Source organism: Gambusia affinis, linkage group LG02 (genome assembly GCF_019740435.1).
Source record: "Gambusia affinis linkage group LG02, SWU_Gaff_1.0, whole genome shotgun sequence".
NCBI lineage: Eukaryota > Metazoa > Chordata > Actinopteri > Cyprinodontiformes > Poeciliidae > Gambusia > Gambusia affinis.
In genome coordinates, this window is record NC_057869.1 from 2582585 (window position 1) to 2606777 (window position 24193).

At 39.1% G+C, this 24193-nt stretch overlaps 1 protein-coding gene across 1 annotated transcript in view; it reads left to right on the plus strand.

Annotated features, from left to right (window-relative positions):
- Nucleotides 1-23931, plus strand: part of iqgap1 (IQ motif containing GTPase activating protein 1) — a 52348-nt gene extending 28417 nt beyond the window's left edge. Inside the window, exons 15-37 of the mRNA XM_044105825.1 lie at nt 234-397; nt 8244-8334; nt 8451-8618; nt 9335-9477; nt 9550-9720; nt 9799-9882; nt 9968-10039; nt 10407-10476; nt 10585-10949; nt 11047-11210; nt 12113-12337; nt 13047-13187; nt 13272-13356; nt 14778-15010; nt 15096-15228; nt 15314-15416; nt 16285-16420; nt 16496-16583; nt 18781-18990; nt 19411-19577; nt 21044-21166; nt 21308-21416; nt 22728-23931. Of these exons, the coding sequence (XP_043961760.1) occupies nt 234-397; nt 8244-8334; nt 8451-8618; nt 9335-9477; nt 9550-9720; nt 9799-9882; nt 9968-10039; nt 10407-10476; nt 10585-10949; nt 11047-11210; nt 12113-12337; nt 13047-13187; nt 13272-13356; nt 14778-15010; nt 15096-15228; nt 15314-15416; nt 16285-16420; nt 16496-16583; nt 18781-18990; nt 19411-19577; nt 21044-21166; nt 21308-21416; nt 22728-22841 (3359 nt within the window). The 3' untranslated portion in view covers nt 22842-23931. The remainder of the gene's footprint in view (nt 1-233; nt 398-8243; nt 8335-8450; nt 8619-9334; nt 9478-9549; nt 9721-9798; nt 9883-9967; nt 10040-10406; nt 10477-10584; nt 10950-11046; nt 11211-12112; nt 12338-13046; nt 13188-13271; nt 13357-14777; nt 15011-15095; nt 15229-15313; nt 15417-16284; nt 16421-16495; nt 16584-18780; nt 18991-19410; nt 19578-21043; nt 21167-21307; nt 21417-22727) is intronic.
- Nucleotides 23932-24193: the final 262 nt, after the last annotated feature.

Sequence of the window (24193 nt, forward strand, 5' to 3'; positions counted from 1 at the left end):
CATTTTGTTTTTTCTTGCACAAACTCATTTTCAATATTGATGTTAGTGAAATAATCCACCAGTGGAACAAGGCATTAATACTTGTAATACGGGAAAAATGTAGAAACAGTTGAGACTCAGATGGAAATATAAAAACATGAAAAAATAATAACCATCAACAAGCTGATGAGGATAAACAACGAGGGTAAATTATCTCAGTCTGTTGTAGTAAACTGTTTCCTTTGTCCATGCAGGAATTGCTGCCATTGGACTGATCAACGAGGCGCTGGACGAAGGCGACCCCATGAAGACCCTGGACATGCTGCAGAACCCGTCCGCCAAGCTCACAGATGTGGATCCGTCCATCGCTCAGCACTACCATGACAAGCTGCTGGAGGCCCGCAGGGAGAAGGCTCATGTAAGTCAGACGAAGCATCCTGCAGACGGCAGGAAGAGGCGCCGCTCCGAGCCGGGCCCCGGTCCCCCGAGCCGGGCCCTGGTCCCCTTAGCCGGGCCCCGGTCCCCTTAGCCGGGCCCCGGTCCCCTTAGCCAGGCCCCGGTCCCCCAAGCTCCTTAATGTTTCGTCAATATTAAGGAATTGCGTTTAACTTGTTGAAAAGTTACTTGGTTTAGTCTTTTTCCAAGTGTACTAATATATTTGCTCTAGAAACTGCATTTTGGTGCAGTTAAAAGCTAGTTTTAAAGTGCTTTTTTAAAGCTGACATACAATCATACCAATTATATTTGTCTAGTTTTTTGTTTTTGCAGTGTATGCATAGTACATGACAGCTTGGCTAAATACCAGCTTTTTAAATTGACACGGTTGGAAAATAGTGATTTGGTTTTTCTACCTCATAGATTTTTGGCTCAGTTTGCTTTTCATGCTACTTTTTAATTAAAATCTGCAGAAATAAATGTCATCAAATCAGCTGCTTGATGCCTGGATCTCATTCTGAGATATTAGAGATGAATATTGTGATGCAACAAATCCACGTTCCTCTCTGGGAGCCATGATTTGTATCCAGAGTTGGCTGGTAACTAGTTACATTTACTCAGTTACGTTTACTTGAATAACATTTTGGAAAAAATTCACTTTTATGTGTATTTTTCTTGAGTAAAAGTGGAGTTGAAGTGAGTAGAAGTGTCTGTCTTGGGCATCCCTGCTTCAGAGAAAAAACAGTCTTTCTATGAGAATTTGGAGCTCTATCCCAGGAGAAATGTGTTTCCCTTCTGTGTCTTGGTTGCAGGGTTAATCATATTAACAGCTGGGTTTTGAAATTGGTAGCTGAGATGATGCAGGAAGCTTCAGTTTCCACCACCTGCACATGTTTGCATTTCTGTGCAGCCTGCATGGAGTCATGTTACAAACTTGCAAATCTTTTCTGCACCTTCTACCCAAACAGCAGCACATCATGAGGCGTTTTGTTGCATTTATGCCTGGCTAATGTTGCAGCTTTGTTTTCTTTTTAGAATCAGGATCCACAGGCTGTTTCTTCTGTCTTTTGTTTAAGAAAATGTCTCTGAAGCATGCTGACTCTGGGCTTCGCTAAACCACCTGACAGGTGTAAATGGGTCAGAAAAAAGGGTTTCTAATTGTAATTGTTGGTTTCAGCCAGAAAAGAAACCTAAAAAATACTTGGTAATTATTTAGTTGAAAAACATGCATCACTGCCTCCAACTGAACTTAATTTGTCAAAAAGACAGAAAATGTTTCAATTTCTTTAGCTAAATCTGTACAAAAGGCTCAAAATAATTTGACAGTCATAAAATTACAACAGTAGACGCTGATAATTCAATACTTAGTTTCGCTAACGCTAAAGCGCTAAACAAACATGGTGTGGAGTGTACCTCTTGTTTTATTTTGTTTCTTGTTTTAAATAAAGTCATTGGGAATAAAAAAAACGAGAGAACAGGAGAGGAAACGGAGCTGCTGCGTAAACAGCCTTCAAAATAAGAGCATAAATACAAACGCGAAGAAAAGTTAACAGTCAATAAACTTCAACAAAGATGTTGAACTTTGTTCAGCTGAAAGTTTTACAAAACGTTCACATAAATGAATCTGTAAAAGCTAATTTAGGGAAACCCAAAGGTTAGGGTTGGGCTAAATGAAAAATGAGCTTCGCTGTTGGCAGATTAACAGTAGTGTTGTTAGCTCCAATAATAACATTCACAAAGAGCTCGTAGCCTGAGGTTTGCAGTTGTATGATATTATGCTGAATATTAAGTAGTATTTTTTTTCTCTGTGAAGAAAGCTGTAAATAAATGAACTTTCTGAATGCTTCCCTGCTCAGGTTACCTCCAGCTTCACCAGTCTTTCTTCATCATTTGCCTCTTCAGGTTTTCTTAGTGAGCTTTATGCAAACGGCTCATGCAAACTGCCAGACTACAGTTACTTTATTTTACTGCTGCTCACATTTTCACGTTGACGCGACTTTATTTGAATTTTCCAGCTGAAGACCTTGTATGAACAGGTCAGGTGTGAAAATGATGTTAGGAGGAAAAACATGCAGCTCTGTGAGATTCGGTGTTTATCTCACATCTTCTGTTGAAATATGCTGCAATGTTATAGAGTTTGTGTTAGTTACACTGGAAAAACACAAAATCATAAGTATTTTTGGTCTATTTTGTTGTGCTAATGTCTTAGTACACACTTAAATGTACTAACATATTTACATTAAAAACTAGACCAAAATGTTTGGTAAGATTTAGTTTTTGTATTGCATTGTGGCCGTTTTTTCACCAGTTTTCATTCATGATTAGGCTTGAAACTTATTATGTTAATTTTTCTGACAATCAATCAGATAAAATCAAATTGGCACATTCTGCAGATTTTTATTTAGCCACAAAAGTGTTTCTTACACATTAGAAATGTATTAAAACATGCAAAGAAACACTTCATTTAATAACTTTCTTATATGATTAAATAATAATTGTATTTCAGTTTAGGAAACTGTTGCAATCGTTACCTAAAGCATTTCTTTGGTGAATGCTTGATTATTTGCAACAAAGGATGGATCTGCAGTTAAAAATAATACTGACTACTAGTCAGTTTTATTTTTTGGATTAGTAATTTGATAGCAAAAGGTGTTTATTTGAACCAGGTGAAACTAAAACTGCCACTTGAGGAAAGACAAAGTAGCTTTTTAAGAAATTCAAAGTGTTTAGATTTCTGCACTCTTCTGGGTTAAACGGCCATTTATTGATTCTGTAGACTCCAATTAATCACAATGAAGTCAATTAATTGTTCCAGCCTTATTGTGACAGAACTTTGGAAAGGCTGATTTACTGTGAATGCGTTCAGTGGGGCTGGTAGAAATGTGCAGATGACTCCATGTGACTCAGGCCTGCAGGAGACGCTGATGTCATGGTGTTGTCACTCCCCAGCTCCCCCTCTACTTCCTGTCCCATATCCAAACAGGATGTGTAACTTTGGCTCAGCAGCCGTTCCTCCTCGGCTTGTGAATCTTGAGACACAGCAGACCGGAGCTCCGTCTGCCTGGACAGCAGCTCTTCCTGCTGTCCCCGACTCATTTGCCTGGGTTATCAGGGAAAGTGCGGTTCTTTCGAGCAGAGCGAGTGCAGGGCACATTTGTGTGTGACGTTGTGAGCAGAAGCTCCTTATTTGGGCCGTTTTGCTCGTCGTAGGGAGGGGAAGCAGAGGGCAAGCTGCAGATAGGCATGCAGGTGTTAGCTGCAGCTTTACTTTTGGTCCGTAGTTTGTGTAGAAACGAAGCCGCCACTCATTTTGTTATGTATGTAATCATAATGAATCATTCAGCCTGGAGGGTTTTTTACACTTTGTCTTTTAATGGCGTTAAACTTCAATGTTTTACTGGGATTTTATGTGATTAACCACCTCAAAGTAGTGCATAGTTAACATTTTACACTTTGAAGGAAAACCTTATAGTTGTCCCTGCAGTTACTGGGGATGTTTAGAAATCAAAACCAACCTGCATTTATGTTGCTGCTTTCATATAAAATATCCATTGTGTCTCTGGTTGTGTTAATTGTGTTAGTGGTGCATGTTTCCCAGTTAATTTTGTCTCATGCGGGTTAGGTTTACACCTGACACAATATCAAATACATAGAAAATTTTCAATCCAGAACCGCACAGCATTCTGGGAGATGTAGGCCTCAACCTCTCACAGCCTGCTAAACTAGGCTAGTGGTATCAACTAACTCACTCTTTGGTTACCTAGCAACAACATGTTGAGTAACTTCTGGTTGCCTAGCAACAACCTGTTGAGTAAGTGGCGCAGCAGCAGTTTTAGGTTTCACCACTGTTCCTCACAGCTGCTTAATAATAAAAAAATGCCGTAAAGTGAAAATTGTGGATAAAACAGGAAAAGTCACTCTACTAGTTTGGTAGTATTTCATATATTTAAAACAAAAAACTAATCAATAGTTATTGATATCGACTCATATGAAACAGCTGTAATCTAAGGAAACCTTACATGTCTGAAACAGAAAATGCTACAGCTACACGACTGAACAGGTCTTGCAAACAAGATCTCAACATAGCTAGCGAGTTAGCTAACACTAAAACGTCACTGCCTCCATTCGGATCATGTGTTCCTCAAGACAAAAACAATGGCAAACTGTTTATTATAGTAGTATTTAACACGCCATACAGTTCTGTCCTCAAGGAGCTAACAGTTAGCCCGCATTGCTGTCAACTACAAAAGTCCTGGAAGTGTGATGTCAAATGAGAGCTCTGTATTGGTTAGCCTTAAGTCCTTGATTAGCAGTTCTGCAGCAGATACTGTCTGACCTAATTGTTCAAAAACTGCAATAAGGAAGACAGAAATATAAACAAATTTGAAAAATATGACTCAAACAAAATCTAAAGCTCTCAACAGCACCAGGAGGGAAATGAACTTTCCTGCACTCCTACAGACTCAAAGTACACAACAAAATGTGTTTAGGGGCTAAAAAAGTGGCTTTAGCATGACATGTTTGTGTAGGTTATTTGGGGGGAACTCTAGTAACGGTTCCACAGAGATGGTAAGGAACAACACAAATCTGTTTTTTCTGCTGATTTCACATGCGTAGGAAATAACAAGCAGGACCTCTGCTGCTTTACTCCTTAAAAGGACAGAAAGCTGAATGCTACATGGGCACACACACCGATCCCTGGGCTGAAGACCGAGTTGGTGATTACAGCAGCTTCCTGTCGTTTTCTGATGAGGTATTCCCCGGGCGAGCGAGAGAGAGAGAGAGAGCGCGGGACCATCGGGAGGACGAGCCTCGTGGCCGAGATGAAGTGAAACTGGAAGTTAGAGTTTGCAGCTGATCTGCGTTCAGGAGAGCTGGAGAAACAAAGGAGCGAGTGTGTTTACCTCATGGGGCTGCGTTTCGCTTTGGTCTCATTAGAGCTGTTGGTTAGCGAGGCGGGAAGCAGAAGTTAGCTCAGCGCTGAAGTCCAGCCCAGAATCCACCGACTAACTCAATCATGTTTCTCTTCAGATTATTATTCCGTTATTTTGTTGCTGTAGCAATCCAACCAAGGATGGAAAGACTCGGCGCATACTCAGGTTTTAAATTGATCCTTTACTGGAAATAAATCCAACCTTTCATTCATTATGGAACGCACCAGAAGATGATTGTTTTTGCAGAATTACAGATAAAGCAGTAACTGTTCTTGCAATATATTGGTTTATTTATTGGTTTATTTAAGGCAAGAGGAGGTAATGCCTTATTGGAAGGGGTGTAACTGCACTGTTATAAACATACCTGTCATGAACATGAAGGAGTCTTCATAAATGTTTAATGAAAATTCAGAAGCACTTTATTGATCCCAAAGGGAAATAACTCTTATTAATTCAGATTCTTGAGGTGTTATTGTAGATGTGGATGTCTGTTAGCAGAGGGAATACCTCTTGTAGCAGTCTGTATTACAGCGAATCTAAAGAGGCCTCTGACTGAAGACAGTCTCATGAAGACGATGTTTCAGGGTTGAACATCATTTTCTTGGTTTATGACTGAAGTCATGGAGTGTCATTTGGTAAATAATCACACTTTTAATGCAAAGTTGACACTTTTAATGGACTTTTTATGCAACTTTGCATTAAAAGTGTCTTTAAAGGTGGAATTATTTATTTTAAGTAAATCATACTTTAATATTGATGAAGCATTACTTTTTCCATTGGAGGATTTTTCCTCTTAGGAAAAATGTCTTGAGTTAAATAACTTGCCAGTGGAACCAAAACTTTTTCATCAATATTAAGGAATTATTTACTTTAAACAACATCCTGTATTTTCCTGAAAAGCTGCTTGTAAGTTAGTTTTGTCTAATTTCAAGTGTACTAAGATAATTGCACTGGAAACCAAACCAAAATTACTGGCAAGATTTTGTTTCATAGTGTTGACACTGAAAGATTTGCATTTGTATTTCTTTTAACTTGTCCAGAAAAAAAAAATCTTCAATCAGTGTTGAACTCAATAAACTTATTTAGCTCAACTTCTCCAACTGCTGTAACTGAGAAAATTTAAAAATAAAACAAAACATCCCACGCAGTGTTCTAGAGGCAGATTCTAAGGAAGTGAGATGAAGTGCAGAATAAAATGTTAGATAGTTGAACTAATGCACCTCTAGAAAACTCAACCGCCCCAGCTCTCACTTCCTCTATTTCCATGATGCAGTCATAAAGTTTAAGCTGCACAGTCTCCCTCCTCTTCCTCCTCCTCCAGCCAGGCCCCTGCCTGCTCCGGCCACACCCTGTCGACCGCCTCCCTCAAACTACAAATCAAACACACAAACACTAACCTACACTCAGGTTTGTTTACTACTTTCTGTGCACGCGTCTACAGATGTTATCCACCAACACGCCCAGTTTTTTTCTTCCCCTTTGCTTGAGAGATGAAGATCAGGTGTCAGTTTTACCCACACTTCTAATTCTTCTTCTTCTTCTTCTTCTTCTTCATCTTCTACCCGCCTCCTTCCATGTTCCCTGAGGGGTGGGAGGTATGAAAGGGGACGTTGCAACCTGAGAAGCGCTAGAAATAAACTTTTATGCAGAAAGAGTGCCATCTGGTGGCGGGTTGGCACCACTGCAGTGGAAAATTAGTGCGGGTTCTGATGAATCAAAAGCATTACTTCATCTATAAATACACAGTATTTGCTTTTTGTCAGGATTCTTGTAGAAAATAAATACCAAAATGTAAAAATGCAATGTGAAAAAATAAAGTAAACCCCATGATTAGGCAGCTATCAAATTTTCATTCAAATTTGCAAACGTTTGTGCACAACTGTTGCAGAAGCAACAAATTGTAAAAAAATTGCACTTGTATTTATACTGCCTTCCTTCTTATCTTATTTTATTCTATAATATTGTTTTTATACTGGTGTAGTTCATCCAGATGTTTTTGTGACATACACTGCAAAAACACAACATCTTAACAAGTATTTTTGCTCTGGTTTCCAGTGCAAATATCTAGGAACTCTTGAAATAAGACAAATCAACTTACAAGTAACTTTACAGCAAGAAACTGGAACTTCCTTAAGTCAATAATTATTTAATATTATTTAATATTGGTGTAAAAAGTTTTAGATTATTTCCCTTATAACAAAACATTTTCCATGTTATAAGTGAAATAATCTGCCAGTGGAACTGGAACTTGTTCATCAATATTGAGGAATAATTTACATAAAATAAGCTCCTATATCTCACTGAAAAGTTGCTTGTAAGTTTCATTTCAAGTGTCCTAAAATATTTTCACTGGAAAAGAGACCAACAATACTTTTTACAGTGTAATATTAATAGAAACTTTGTTCTGCAGTGCATCTCTGATTTGTCAAATGTCAATGAAGTGAGTCTGACTCTCTTAAGGATCCACCACAGTGTTTGAGTCTGAACTTTGACTAGGCCATTGTAACGTCTTGATTAATTTCCTTGTTTTTTAGCCAATTTGTTGAAGATTTGCTGAAGGTGTTTGATCATTGACTTGTTGCTGACCCAAGGTTTGGGCCAGGCTGGTTTGTGGCTTTACATTTCACTCTAGAAAGCTTTGCTACGTTCTGACATTGCGCTCATTTTGCTGGGACACCCTGTCTCACCTTTGGGTATTCTTTGTCTCTGATAATTCTATCTATTTATTGATTTATTTTTAGGTTGTGAAATTTCTCATTAGGAATTATTATATTTGTAGCTTTTGTGCATTAAGAACAAACTTTATTGCTGACATTCATTAAAAATCATTTGTCTTGGTTTTATTGTTGCTGTGTTTTTTAAAAATAATTTTGCTTTTATTTTTTTATCTTTTAGGAAACCCAGGATCCGTCCGCGGTGCTGTGGCTGGATGAGATCCAGGACGCCATTTTGAAGGCAAATCAAGACACAAAGGAGGCCTTGCTTTGTAAGAAAACACACACACCCACACACACACACACACACACACACCCTCTGCTTTCCAGCGTTTCTTGTTTATGTCGGGGAAACTGTAATGCTTGACGTTTGGTTTTGTTCCCACAGTCTCCCAGTCCATCCAGGCCATTAACGAGGCGGTGGATACTGGAGATTCAGCTCGGACTCTGGCTGCTCTGCGCAGTCCAGGAGCCGGTCTGTACGGCGTCACCGCGGAGTGCGCACCGACCTATCAGGACGACTTGGCCAAGATTAAAGAGGAGAAGAAGAACGAAGGTGAGGAGATGCAGAAATGATTCATTCTACTCCTGGTTTGAGTCATTGCTTTTGTCTTTTCTCTGTGTAATTATCAAGTGGAGATTGATTAAAAAAATAATTAGCAAGAACAGAATGATCTGAGAAAGAGACAATAGGTTGCAACTCAGGAACAAACAATTCAGTTTAAGCCTCGACAAACAGGTATGCATGCACACCTGCACAGGTGCATGCAGCTGTTGGCTAACAGTATAAACCACCCAAAGAAGGGAGTGTCCAAGAATCCTGGAAAGACAAGAACATTATTAGGAGGTAATGAAGCAGCAGCATGTAGAAATATGTAATTATGATTAAATACAGGAGAATTTCTCATTAACAGCCTGCAGTTTTTCAGCAGGAGCTTTTTTAGAGTGTTTTTCTCTTCCCATATCTGATACAGAAAAATCAGTGCTCAGTTGACTTAGAACATTTTGTTTTAAACACAGACATAAATGTACTGAATTACAAATTTTTTTGATAACTGCAAAAGTAAAGCACACTTACACTGCAAAAACATGAAATCTTAAGATATTTTGGTTTAGTTTTTAGTTTGCTTAGTTCACTTGAATTAAGACAAAAATAACTTACAAGTAACTTTTAAGCAAGCTGTAGCTGCTTGTTTTACGTTCTGGTTCCTTTGGCAGACAATTTTATTTACAACAAGACATTTTTCTTATGAAAACAATCCGTCTGTCCAGGTGATAATGGCAGTGAGTGGGTCAAACACTGGGTGAAGGGTGGACACAACTACTACTACAACCTGCAGACCAAGGAGGGCACGTGGGTGGAGCCCAACGCCTTCGAGCCAAACAACATGCAGATCAACAAGGAGGAGATCCAGGTAGGTCTCTGCCAGGTATGGGCCTCACCTGAGGTGGGACGCCTCGTTTGACCGTTTATTTTCTCCCATCAGGGGGTCGTTTCTGGGGTAACTACGGCCTACAACCGGGAGCAGCTCTGGCTCGCTAACGAGACTCTAATCGCGAAGCTTCAAGCACGATGTCGCGGCTACCTGGTGAGAAACGGCCTGAAGGAGCGGATGAACTTCCTGAAATCTCAGGACCCGGCTGTGAGGCGCATCCAGGTGAGAAATTTGTTATAAAACATCTAGATTAAACCCAGATGTTATCAGACAGTTTGACACCCAACCTTTTCTTGTCAGGCTCACTGGAAAGGCTACAAACAGAGGAAGGCATTCCAGGAGCGCAAGCAGCACCTGAAAGATCACACCGACGAAGCCATCAAGGTAAAACTGGGAAGACGTTCCAGTGATCTGTCGCCCGACTGTAGACCAAAAGCATTAAAAACTGATAGATTTGTCTTTGTCTCAGATTCAGTCCATGGTCCGAATGCATCAAGCTCGTAAGAAGTATAAAGATCGTCTGAAGTACTTTGAAGATCACGTGAGTCTTTTTCACCTGCAGTTCTACGCCAACCTGAGACTATGAAAAGTAATCGCCCCCTGATTGTTTAAATTCATTCACTCTCGGAGAGTTTCACCAAAATGTTGTTCTTGGCTCTTATTTCTCTTGGATGAGTTGTTGATGAACTCTTTGGGTAACTTTGGCTGATGGTTCTCCTGGAATCCCTTAGGAATGACTTGGCAACCCTTTTCCGGTCAATTACTTTATCTGATTTTGAATATCTTTAGATTGTTCCTCAATGTTTTGAGATCTTTAACCTACATCAACTCATCAGAAACGTTACTTTACTTTCTGAATCAATGTGGATTGAAATCTGTGACTCACTGATTAATGTTTTGCGCTGCAGATTGATGATGTGGTGAAGATCCAGGCGTTCATCAGAGCTAACAAGGCGAGGGATGACTACAAGACTCTGAGTAAGTAAGAGATGAAAGGTGGGATAGCCTGGCCAAGTTGGTCACCCACTTTGTCAAATGGCCTCTTGAGTTTAGTGGTCATGTGACATTTCTGCAAACTTTCCACAGTTAATGCTGAAAATCCCCCAATGGCGGTGGTGAGGAAGTTCGTCCACCTGCTGGATCACAGTGACCAGGACTTCCAGGAGGAGCTAGAGCTGATGCGGCTCCGTGAGGAGGTGGTCACAAACATCCGCTCCAACCAGCAGCTGGAGAACGACTTGAACCTGATGGACATCAAGATCGGCCTGCTGGTGAAGAACAAGATCACCCTTCAGGAGGTGGTGTCCCACAGCAAGAAGCTGACCAAGAAGAATAAGGGCCAGTTGTCCGACATGATGATGATGAACAAGCAGAGGGGGGGCCTGAAGGCTCTCAGCAAGGAGAAGAGAGTCAAGCTTGAGGCCTATCAGCATCTCTTTTACCTTTTACAGGTGACAATCCTTCACAGTATTGGTCTGTTGCTGAATTCCTGTTTCAAATCCACCTGTCTGCCTGATAACACCTCTCTTTCCATCTGATTCGTTGTAGACCAACCCGACATACCTGGCCAAGTTAATCTTCCAGATGCCACAGAATAAATCTACAAAGTTCATGGACTCTGTCATCTTCACCCTGTATAACTATGCCTCAAACCAGAGGGAGGAGTACCTGCTCCTGAAGCTCTTCAAAACTGCTCTGCAGGAAGAGATCAAGTAAGAGTCAAAGTCCTGATGTCATAACTCACACTATTAGTTTTACAAGAGAAGAATGCTTCTGTCTAACTGAGGCTCTTTTATGGGTCAGTCAATGCTGAGGAGCATTATGAGTCGGTCGTTCCATTCTGCTTATTATGCTGTCTGCATATGAAGTGAAAGACTTGACGTCCAACTTGCTCTGCACTCTGTAAAAATTATAATCTCCATTCCAGTTAGCTCGGTAGAGCTCGAGACTTTTAATGTTGGGGTTGCGGGTAAAGTCCCACGTTGGGTGCCAACTTTGTTGGAAATTGATCAATCTTAACAAAAAAGTTTTGTCCAGTCTGGCTTTCCAACCTGTGTCGATTTGTTGACTTGCTTTAGTCTGGATTTTCACCACAGTTTCTCAGAATCATCACATCTGGAGTTTCTTTCAACAGATTATGTGACTGTTCATAACAATGTCTCAATCTCTACATTTTGTTAAGTTGTATGTTTTTCCTGGCAGCAAGCTGTATGTCATTACGTTTGTGATGGTAAGTCAGAAAAGGCCTTTTCCTGGCATCCCTCCAAAACAACCCGGTAGCATGTAGCTGGCGCCTAAGGGTTGTCATGGAGACGCCCTCATAGTGGATGGGGGAAAGGTATACTTGAGACTTTGTCCCCGTTTGTCACAGTTCCAGTTGTTCCTGAATCCTTGCAATTTTTCAAGTTTATGCAGGTAACAATCTTGTAACCATTTCCCAACTTACAAAACTGAAATCACATCTGCATCACACAAATGTCATGTTCTCTTGTCTTTGTGATTTTAAAGAGTGCCTTTCTGTTCAGATGAATGCCTATATGGTTAACCTAATGCAACACTGTATATTCCAACACACATCACTATCTAACTCACTGTGTTGTTAAACTGCTTGTAGGTCAAAAGTGGACCAGATGAAGGAGATTGTAACAGGAAATCCAACAGTAATCAAGATGGTGGTGAGCTTCCACAGAGGCGCACGAGGACAGAACGCACTGAGGCAGATCCTGGCACCTGTGGTCAAAGAGATTATGGACGACAAAACGCTAAACATCAAGACGGACCCAGTGGACATCTACAAAGGCTGGGTGAACCAGATGGAGTCGCAGACTGGAGAAGCGAGGTGAGATAGAGGGTTGCATCATGAGATGGGGCTCGTTTTGAGTCCTTCTTCATTCTAGGTATAGTTGATTTAACTTGTTTGTTTTTTGTTTAGTTGCACGTCTTTATCAGATCAGTTCCTCTTGAATGTCATGTAATAAAGCAAGATGAAAAAAGCAGCTTGTTATCTCATGGAGTGTGTTGTTTCCCCTCTATGCTGATGACACTCACTTCTTTTTTTATTATCTCTCTTCACTCTGATTAAACACAGCAGAACCACTGAGCACTGAATGTCTCATTCCTCTATTTTATCTATGTTGTCTGTTCTTTCTTTTGAGAAAAGGAAGATGTTTACGGTTCAATGGTCCAGGGTTATTTCCTGGTATTCAGCTACAAGATATCTGACATTTCTGAACAAATTTTTGTTCGTTCAACAAAAAAATATTTTGTTGAACCACTTATTTGCATCAGTGTTTCAAAGAAACATTTTTGCTGTCAAATTATTTATAGCTTTCTCAATTGAGAAGTCTTTATTGCCATTAGATATATGAAACATATCTAAACACTTCAAAATGAACATTCAATAGTTATGGACAGCTGTTTCTAAGAGTTGCTCTGGAAAATCTTCTTTTTTAAGAACTACTAGTCAGTTTGCCTTAACTTTTCCCCAACTCCACCATTCCTTGTTGTACTTGTTGATTTTTTTTGTTTCTTTGTTGTCTTGTTAACAGTAAGCTGCCTTATGACGTCACTCCAGAACAAGCTATGTCTCATGAGGAGGTTAGGACGAGACTGGAGGCCTCCATCAAGCACATGAAGAGCATCACTGATAAATTCCTGTCAGCGATAATCGTCTCTGTGGATAAAATTCCGTACGTTCCTCATTTATCAAAATAAAGATCTGTTGTATTTTATTTTTTTCAATTTTACATCACTTTGTTATTTTTGTGTCTCAGATATGGAATGCGGTTCATCTCCAAGGTGCTAAAAGACACTCTACAAGAGAAGTTCCCAGATTCTACGGAGGATGAGCTGCTTAAGGTTTGCATCATAATTTATTAACTTATTTCTGTCAGTTTCCACAAAACAAAAACTTATTTATGCTGCATGACAAATTATTTCAGATTTACTTACTTAATGAGTTGGGAAATCAAAACGGTTAACTTTGGAAAACGGTAATGTCAGAATTAATTATGGTTAGGTGATGTCATGGATTTCAGCAATAGTAACAATAACTAACTGAGGATGTTAGCATAATAGGCTAATAGTAACAACAGACATGGATATTAGCATGTTAATGTTAGTCATAATGACCAACTTTAGATGTTGACTGGCTACCAATTGTAATAATCAACTGTAGACTAAAGCATAGCAATGTTAGCATTAATCAAACCTTTGGATCTTAACTTTGCTAAAGTTGACATTAATCTAAATCAATATTGGGACTAATAACAATAATCACTTAGGGCTGATGGCCTTGTAATGTCAACCAAAGTAAAAATGATGGATCCTAGCATTCTGATGTTAGCAATAAACATAACCAACTATGGACATTATTATGCTAAAGTTTAATCATAACAACTAACCATGGAAGTTAGCGTGCTAAAGTTGATCATGATTAACTTTGGATTTTAGCATTAAAAAAATGATTATATATATATATTAGTAGCTGTTAATCATAATAATCCTGAGGAAGCTGGTATGCTAATGTCAGTACTGACAGTGTTTAAGCTGTTAGCTTACATCAGCATGCTAATGCAAACATTTATCACAATTTACCATGAATGTTGGAATCCTCTCGTCAATTATAATTGTTGGCATTCTAATGTTTGCTTTAATCATAACAAACTATGGATGATCTTATGGTAATTAATCACTAGGTAACTATTGAAGCCTTTATGCTAATGTTTGCTTTAATCATAATGATGAACTGTGGTTCATCATATGGTAACAATATTTAAGGATGTTATCAGAGTAATCAACTGTGAATATTAGTTTTTAAAGGATTTTTACATAAAGTGTGTTTAATTGACCCATTATCTCATTTAAGAGCCATTGACTTAAATTTACTGCTGCCACTCATTTAACACTTTTCATGCCCATTTTCTTCCAGTTCTGCCTTTCTTTGTTACACATCTCTTTCCTTTATCTTCTTCTGGTGTTGCCCTCTTCCTTCCACGTTTCCAACCAGCTCCAGTTTCTCTCTGTTGATTTTCAGCTGCTCCCTTATCTCTGCTGACACTGAGGTGAGCCAAGCCACCTTGTTAGGCTTTCTTTCATGCTGCTCTCTTTATCATTTAGACATTTCTGCATCTCTCTGAAGCATTGACTGAACTGTTAAATCCCCACTTCCTTCATATTTATGCCAAAGGTCTTGTAAAATGGGAAAAGAGATTATTTGCACAAATACCACTTGTTCTGAGTATCATCATTGAAGTGATGGAGCCATTTGAACTTTGCAGATTGTGGGGAACCTTTTGTATTACCGCTACATGAACCCTGCTATTGTAGCACCTGATGCCTTCGACATTATCGAGGTGTCTGCTGGAGGTCAGCTTACCACTGAGCAAAGAAGGAACCTGGGTTCTGTGGCCAAGATGCTTCAGCACGCTGCGTCCAACAAGATGTTCCTGGGAGACAACGCTCACCTCAACCCCATCAACGAATATCTCAGCTCCTCCCACCAGAAGTTCAGGTCTGAAATCTTAATACTTCTGAATACTGCTGCCAAAAATGTTCCCTTTCTTTTTCAAACTCATTATTTTCTCCTTCTTTCACAGGCGTTTCTTTTTGTCTGCATGTGACGTTCCCTCACTTGAAGACAAATTCAATGTGGACCAGTACTCGGACTTGGTCACGGTCACCAAACCTGTCATCTACATCTCCATTGGAGAGATCATAAACACTCACACTGTGAGTTTAAATCACTCTGTTCTAAAATTGATTGATTATTCCATGATTATTTGATTAAAACAAGCGATCTTTTGTGTTCTGTTAGCTGCTGCTGGATCACCAGGACGCCATCGCACCTGAACACAATGACCCCATCCATGAGCTGCTCACGGATCTGGGGGAAGTCCCCACTGTGGAGTCTCTTATTGGTGAGTGGATTAAAATGACCAGATTATTTTAAAATGTCTCTAATCTGTTCTGGCCCTAAACTGACTCAGATTTTTAAAGTGGCCATATTATGCAAAAATTGACATTTTGCATGTTTTTGTTCTTCAGTTTGTCTTTCTACTGCTTCTAAAAACAGATCAAAAACTCAAAAAAACAGCAAACAAACAAAAAAATAAAAAGCTCAGCCAGTTTTTGGCAATAAGTTCATGTTTCTTTGTGCTGGGAAAATGAGTGAAGCCCATTTCACTACCTAACAACCCAAGCTGAATGGCAGCCTGTTTGGTCAGCTGGTATCTCAGCTATTTTTGCTGTACAATGGCTGCTGGAAAAGACGAGTGTTTTGTTACTAATTTACTATCCAGAAACTACGTGCTGCATTCTTGCTAGTTGTGCAGGAGGCTCCACTTCTGCCTTTTAAAGATGTACGGTTGTATAATTGTGCATCTGTTTGCAGTGTGAGTGTAAACCTTTAGTTGGGGGTTTAACTAAAGATTTACACCTTTAGCAGCAGCTTATTTGGATTTAAAGTGATAAGACGCCCTAAAATAGGTTATTCTGAAAGGAGCTCAAACTAGGCAGACATGAGCAGACTAAAATCTCATTATCTAAGACAGATTCTGTGACAAAGAAAATGTAATGAATATGTTTTGTATAGCTCGTAGACATATGCTAACTAGTTCAAGGAAGCATACTATGTCTCCTGTAAGGGTAAAAACCACAGAAGGAACCAAAATTGTTGATTTTATTTATTTTATTTTAATGAAATAAGCAGCATTTTACTTTCATGATTTGGCTACATTGGTGATGAGAGCAGTTTCTGACCGTTTCTGCCCTCCATCTGCCTGTCAGGTGAAAATCCCCTTCCTCCGGACGATCCCAACAAAGAGCTGATGGGAAAGACAGAGGTCTCACTCACGCTCACCAACAAGTTTGACGTTCCCGATGAGGCCAATACAGAGATGGACGCCAAGACTCTCCTGCTCAAGTGAGTTTGGCCCCTACAGGAAGATCTACTGATGCGTAATCAGAAACATTTTGATCTTCGTTTTATCGTTTCCAGCACCAAGAGGCTCATTGTGGATGTCATCCGGTTCCAACCCGGAGAGACGCTGACTGAGATCCTGGATTTAACAGCGTCTCCAGAGCAGGTTGGATGTGGTGAAAATGAATGATTTGAGTCATTGCTTCAAACGGACACCAGAGAGCGCCCAGCATTTAGCCATGTCCGCAGCGTTTTTCTTTCATTAGTGGAAAACTACAGCGTTAAACTGAGGCACAAAATGGGAACTTAACATGCTTGAAGACAAATGGTGTCTTCACTTTGTGACAGAAACAGAGTTGCACTTCCCATCTGTTTGGCAATATCCTCTTTTTTTAAAAATTAAAAATTTAAGGCCCAGAGAATTTCCTTCATGGAGTCGTTCTGTCATTAGTAATCCTGATTGCTCTGCTGTTTATCTACTATAAATTTTCATCAAATCAGTTATATCCACACTGTGTTGAGCAGAAAACAACTCCTGATGTTTTGATAACTTCTGTTTTTTAACCAGACAGTCCTATTCATTCAAGACTGACGTGTCTTCTTTCCTCATTTTGCTTTTAAGCACACCGGATATTATCAGGGTTTGCGGAAACAAACCATGAAAGCAACCAAAGTCCAAGAAAAGACACCTTCAGAAAATCCAATTATTCTTCCAGCACCTCTACTAAAATCTGGCTAAATAAATGCATAAGTATCCAGCAATTTACTTTAGCTAATGAGCCAATATGAGCAATTTTTTCTTTTAGCACAACCCCGTTTTTGCTAGTTTTGAAAACGTTTAGTGCACCTCACTTTGAATAAATTCTTTCAGATAAACTCAAACGCTAATTTACTTGGTTGTTGTTTAAAGTTTCAGTTGAATAAATCCTGAAATCTGTGTTGAAGTTTTAGTTGTCAACCATTAAAAATTAAATTAGACTTTTATATTCATGCTCTTATTTTGAAGGGGGTGAAGGCTGTTTATGCAGCTTTTCCGTTTCCTCACGTTCTCTCTCTTTTTTTCTCCGATAACTTTATTTAAAACAAACGTACAGAAACAAGCTTCCATGAAATACCATGTTGGTTTAGTGCTTTAGTAGCACTGAGGTTTACAAGTAGTGCTTTAGGGTTAGCAGAAGTAGCTTTCCAGCTAGCAGTGCCCACCACTGGAGATGATGTTAATGTCCTTCTAGAAGCATCATGTTGGCCTGATTCATCTTTTCCAATACAGATAAATCAAAAAGGTTTAGATGGATTTCAGTTGGAGCTCTGTCTAGATTTTTAACATCTGACTCAAACTGACCTCAGATAAAAAGAAAATTTTTAGGATGTTCATGAACAACCTAGGAACCACCAAGACTTTGGTCTACAGTGGACTAGAAGATGCTGGAACAATCGGAGTTTAGAGATTTGGTAGCCATATAAGACATAGATTGACGAGTACATTTGGAGGAGTCCAATTTAAAACTACAAAGTAGCAATTATAGCTGGACCATATGGCTGAAAAACGTGTCTAGATATAAGCGTTGCCTCTCAGCCGATATCAATAATTATTGATAAGTTTTGTGTTTTAAATATCTGAAACACAGCCCAACTGGTGGCGTGACCATTCGTGTTTTATCCACAATTTTCATTCCACTGCGTTGATTTTTATTTTTAAGTAGTTTGAGGCAAAGTAGCATAATCTGAAACTGCTGCTGCGCAAGTCACTCAACAGGTTGTTGCTAGGTGACCAGAAATTACTCAACAGGTTGTTGCTAGGTGACCAGAAATTACTCAACAGGTTGTTGCTAAGTGACCAGAAATTACTCAACAGGTTGTTGCTAAGTGACCAGAAATTACTCAACAGGTTGTTGCTAGGTGACCAGAAATTACTCAACAGGTTGTTGCTAGGTGACCAGAAATTACTCAACAGGTTGTTGCTAAGTGACCAGAAGCTACTCAACAGGTTGTTGCTAGGTGACCAAGGAGCAAGTAAGTTAGTTGGTTCCACCCACCTAGCTTACTTGGCTATGAGAGGTTGAGCATCTACAGCCTTTTCTCTGCCTATATCCCCCAGAATGCTGTGCTGTGTTTTCGTGTCCCAACAGGAAAACAATTCAAAACACACATTTGACCTGGTTCTGAAATGGATAAATCAGATTCTGGGAAGGCCTTCCTGTAGAACCTCTTCATCTTTCCCATCATTAGTGAACAAATCCAAGAGATTTCTAACAATTATTGCAGTTGCACATTGTGTTTTCAGGCCTTAAAAGACCAAAAGTTGCAACCAAGATAACATTTTTCATGTAGTTATTGAGGCCATGTTGTTTTTGTGCTTTCAGGAAGCGGAGTACCAGCGCGCCATGCAGAGGAGGGCCATCAGGGATGCAAAGACCCCAGAGAAGATGAAGCAGGTGAAGCCGGTGGTGGACGACAGCCTGACCCTGCAGGGCAAAAAGGACAAGATCAAGAGCAATCTGCAGCGGCTGGCCGAGCTTGGGAAGGTCCAACCAGAGAACCGGTACCAGGACCTCATCAACGACATCGCCAAGGTTGGAAAAATAACTCTTTATCTGTGGGGTTTAAAAAACAGTTTTAGTGTAGTCCACTAAAACTAACAAAATAATGGAAACTGAAATTAAACATTTTTGTTTTCTGAAATAAATAAAAACGGTAATGAATGGGTGGAAAAACTATGTTGTGCTTTTATAAGATTAAAACCGACTGAAATTACAGCTATAATGTCATTTGTTTTAGTGTTTTAATCTATTTATTGATCTTTTGAACTGATGTAAAATTAATTTAAATTTTTCCCCACACAAGCAGTTTATGTTTAGTCTCCAAAATGGCGGCAGCAAGCCACCTAAAGACCAGGGTCACATCATTACCCTGGTTGTAATGTGATGTGTGTGTGTGTGTGTGTGTGCGTGTGTGTGGGGGTGTGTGTGTGTGTGTGTGCGCGCGCGCCGTAGGACATCAGGAACCAGAGACGGTATCGGCAGCGCAGGAAAGCCGAGCTGGTGAAGCTTCAGCAGACCAACTCAGGCCTGAATTCAAAAACCACCTTCTACAACATGCAGATCGATTCCTACAACCAGTACATCAAGACGTGCATGGACAACCTGGCCAGCAAGGGCAAGTAAGTAGACGCCACACCTGTGGTCCTCCAGGTGATCCTCCTGAAAGCCAAACCTCCAGCCATGAGGGCCAAAAGTACTTCAGAGGCCACAAAAGGGATTTAAAACAATCTCTCTGCTCCTTTTGTAGAGTTTATCGGCTCAGGAATAAACTTGAAATCATTGTAGATACAAAACAGAAAAAGATTTTTCAAGACTGCGTTACAGGCCCACAGTTTCTGATTATTTGTTGATGTTGGTGGTTTTACTCCAAAGTTATGACAAAATAGAAACGTTAATAAATGGGAAGTTAGTTTTTGGTACCTCAGAGGTTTTTTTTAAGATGTTATGTATAATCTTGCTCTACAATATGAAAAAGTGGAGGTTGGGGAACCGCACAGAATCCTTCAGAGGGCCGAAAATGTCCCCGGGCCAGACTGTAGACACCCCAGTCTTACACCTGTATTTGAGGCGATGTGGTCAGTGACCCATCCAGATCAGAGCCAACCAGGAGCAGAATTTTGTTTTAATCCATCTACAGTGCTGTGCAAAAGTTTTAAACCACCCCAGCAGACTGAAACTGATTTTCTGGCGGCCATTTTTTCAAACTTTCTACGAGTGTTTAAACTTTTTTTGTGGGTATGTGGGACTGATTTAGTTTTTCTCTCTATTTCTTTTTGGGTTTTTTTAACAGTATTCAGTCCAGTACCTTAGCATTTTTAGAACAGTACTTTTTTGTACTTAGTCTTTAAAGATCAGATGTTTATAACCAAAAAACTAATAATTACTCTCAGGCCGGCCACAAAAAACCTGCTTAGAGATTAAAATGTCACATGATTTTTTGAAAAAAGACAGTTTATAAGATTATATAAATATTTACTAGAGGAAGAGTGTTTTTAAACATTATTTTTATTTTTATCACTTATTATTTATGTCAATGAATAAAGTTAATGATAAAATTTAGCAAAAAAAAAAAAGGATGGACCTTTTTTCTGAGAGATTAAAAAAATTAAAAAATAAAAAATATAACAAAGTGCATAGATTCCAACCTAATGACAAGTCAGATCTAGAAACATTTTACTAGTTCTTTTAGTGTTATTCTTTGTGGAAATTCAATGCTAATATTGCAGGAATAAATGAAAAATTGTTAAAAACTCGTGTTTTTATTATATCTGAAATTAAAAATATTTGCTAGTTCTTTTTAATGTTTGTCCAGCGTTAAGAGCCGTTGTGGAAGGTCAAAAGAGATACTCATTTGCAGACAAATAGGATTTAAAGTCATAAACTCCTAAATAAGTTCTGCATAAATGCGTGTTGTTTTCGCCTCCTAGTGGCCATCAGGTGTAATGCTGTTTTTTGATAAACTCTAAAAAATGTTTAATTTGGAAACTTTTACAACAAAGCCAGTAGGAGAATAAGGATGATAAGGATTTCTATAAAACCTGTTATAAACTTTGTTCTGAGAGCGTACTTCATGTTTTCCTCTCAGGTTGTCAAGGAAACCAGGCGACAACAAGGCCAAGAAGAGTAAGCAGGTTGCCCAGAAATACACAGCAGCTCGGCTGAAGGAGAAAGGAGTTCTGATCTCAATAGATGATCTGCAGCCCAACCAGTGAGTAACGAACTGCAGCTCAATGAGTCTCAATGAGTCTGGCTTTTGGTTATTGCATGCCGTTTTAAAAGAGTTTAAACGAGTACTTCACTGTGTTTTCTATCAGATTCTTCATGAATGAATCTAATTTTCCCATTACAGATATAAGAATGCCATCTTTGAGATCTCTCCCTCCGAGACGGTTGGCGTGTTCGACGTGAAGGCCAAGTTCATGGGCGTACATTTGGAGACGTTACCGTTAGAATATCAGGTACTGCTCTGCATTTCAGCAAACCAGGAGGCTTGGCAGCGAAACCACCGAGTTTTACAAACTCTGCTGATCCGGTTTTGGTGGTGAATGTTTCTTTTGTTGAGCAGAACAATCTGAAGCAGATTAATTCAAAATATTGTTGCCTAAAAACTAATTTTGCTTATGTTAATATGACCCAAAATGACCATCTAGCTCCATGTCGGGGGTTAGAGATAAATCAGTTTTATGGATTAATTAGATGTTTGGTTTTGGAGGATTCCATTTATCAAAAATCTGGATTTATTTTTTCTTTAATGCACTTTTTGGATTTCCGTAGTTCAGCGTGTTAGCCGTCTTGTTTTGCAGATTCTTTTTATTTGGACGTTAAATTCAGGCTAGCAGTCAAATATTTGGGCCAAGCTGCAATTTTATTTAATCGTTTTAACTAGTAAAAGAAAGTCATAATATGACAAGAATAGGACAATAAAGTGATTTTATTAAGAAATCCAACATGAAAACTAACAATGGAGGAGCATCTTGTAGTTTAGGTTTTACAAATACTTAATCTTTTAACACATAATGAAGTTAATTTTAGCAGTAGCTTGAAACAGTCGTGTAAACAACTGTTTCTGTTTTGAAGAAAGAACAACTCGGACTGAGCTGCTCACATCAGGTCAAGAACTTTAGAGAAGATTTTTTAATGAAAACTTTTCTTGTAACTTTTATAAATTGTTTTCAGGTAAAGTTGCATCATTTTCTGATAATATTATGACTATATTCTAGTATTTATACAAAAATTCCCAAATCTCAGTTTAACAACTCAAAGAAGGGATGTTTGAAATAAAAGCCACTTTCTGAAAATACAAAATAATTTATAATTTATTTCTTGGAAAATAAAGGGAGAAAAAAATCTATTAAAATTGGATATGGATTATTTTTACGCCACATCTCTCTGCAGATGTGAAGTCAGTGTCCTTTTGTGTGAGCAGTTGTTAGTGAAGCATCATGATTAAAGTCAAATCTCCAAAAAAATCCTGAGACAAAAGTCAGGAACAATCTGGTGATGTTTTTCTCTGCATGATGGATGCAGAGAAAAAGATCAGAGCTTTGCCAATTTGGACGCATCTTCAGTAAAATGGGGTCAGATCTCGTAAAGCATGTGGACAAACTGTGAACCATTCCAAGCAATAAAGACAAGAATCATTCAGAATTTCATCAGATGTCAGAATATTGCATATAAATGTGAATTTCTGCATAAATTTGATGTGTGCTGAGAAAACCCTGTGAACGTTTTCAATCTTTTGAATGTTTTTGTCTTCGTTTGCCTTCCAGGATCTCCTCCAGCTGCAGTACGAAGGCGTGGCTGTGATGAAGCTCTTCGACAAAGCCACCGTCAACGTCAACCTGCTCATCTTTCTGCTCAACAAGAAATTCTACGGGAAATAAAAAGACAAGAAAAGGAGCAAAGAGCTACAGACACTGAAATGAAACAGAACCTGGGGGCTGCCTTAACGCCTGCTCTCACTGCACCTCTCATTTCTGCCTATGCAAATTTATGTGCATTATTTTTATTGTTTTTTTTTTTAAATAAATATATCAGGTGCATCTCCATGTGCCCTTTTGTCCAAGTTTTTCATGCATCTCATTGCATAGCTGCAGCAAAGTCAGATTTGTATTTTTTGCTTGAATTATTCTGAATATCTTGTACACGGGCTTTGATTTGTTATTGAGATTATTTTATGTAAAGATATTTTTCCCCAGTTATGTTTACCTACTCAATCCAGATTCATTGAGCATCAGCAGAAAAATACATGGCAGCATTTTGAAGCCCAGGTTTTTATCTGCACTGAGCTCTTTTCCTGCTGCTCCCAACAGAAATATGTTTTGAAGGGGAAATGATAAATTAGCTCCATTTTTGGATATGAAATTCACCCCTAACTGTACAAAAGTGGTGAATATTTGATGAGAAAATCTAAATATTTCTTTTTTAGACTTATGGACAATAAATATTGGCACTAATCCAACCTCTTAGTGTTTTTCCATGTTTCATGAAGCAGGCAGAGTCCAAACTTTTGCTGAGATGGACTCGTCGATCAGTTTTTTGACACATTAGTTTATATATTTGAATATATATCCACTTTAGTCCATTTATCTTCTGATTAAAGCAGGTCTATGATTGCTGCGGTGAAGACGTGTCTGCTGATTTGCAAAGACTCTGTTGTATTTTAAATGAAAAATGCATCAAAGTTGTCTTTATTTATATTTTATATGTTGTCAGTTTCCATTAAATGATAGCTTATGTTTGCTAAGCCTGAGACGGATCTCTTGCATGATGTTCAGTATTACGTTGATAAAATGTGGGGAGGGGGAGCCCAGCAGGTGGCGCTGTACACCATCCAGTTTCCTCCTGAAACTCGGACCGTGTGGACTCGGTTGTTAAATTTTCAGTCTGTGTAAAGTTGTCAGTGGGTGATGCTGTCTGCAGCCCAGACTGTGATGTACTCTACCTGTTTTAGAATAAAGCTCTTTCAATGCATTGTGGTTGTTCCTGAGGCAGGTTGCTAGTTCTGTGATTATTGGATAATATTAATTCATGAGCTGCAGCTGGTACCACTGTTGCCTTGCAGAAAGAAGCTCCTGGGTTCTTTCTGCAAGTCGGGGTGATTCTGCAGGTTCTCCCTGTGCATGCATGGGTTTTTCTCTGGGTACTCTGACTTTCTCCCACGTTGCAAATGAATTAATTGGTCTCGTTGGTCCCTGGTCGTTTTGCCTAGTCTGTTTTCTGCATAAATTCATAA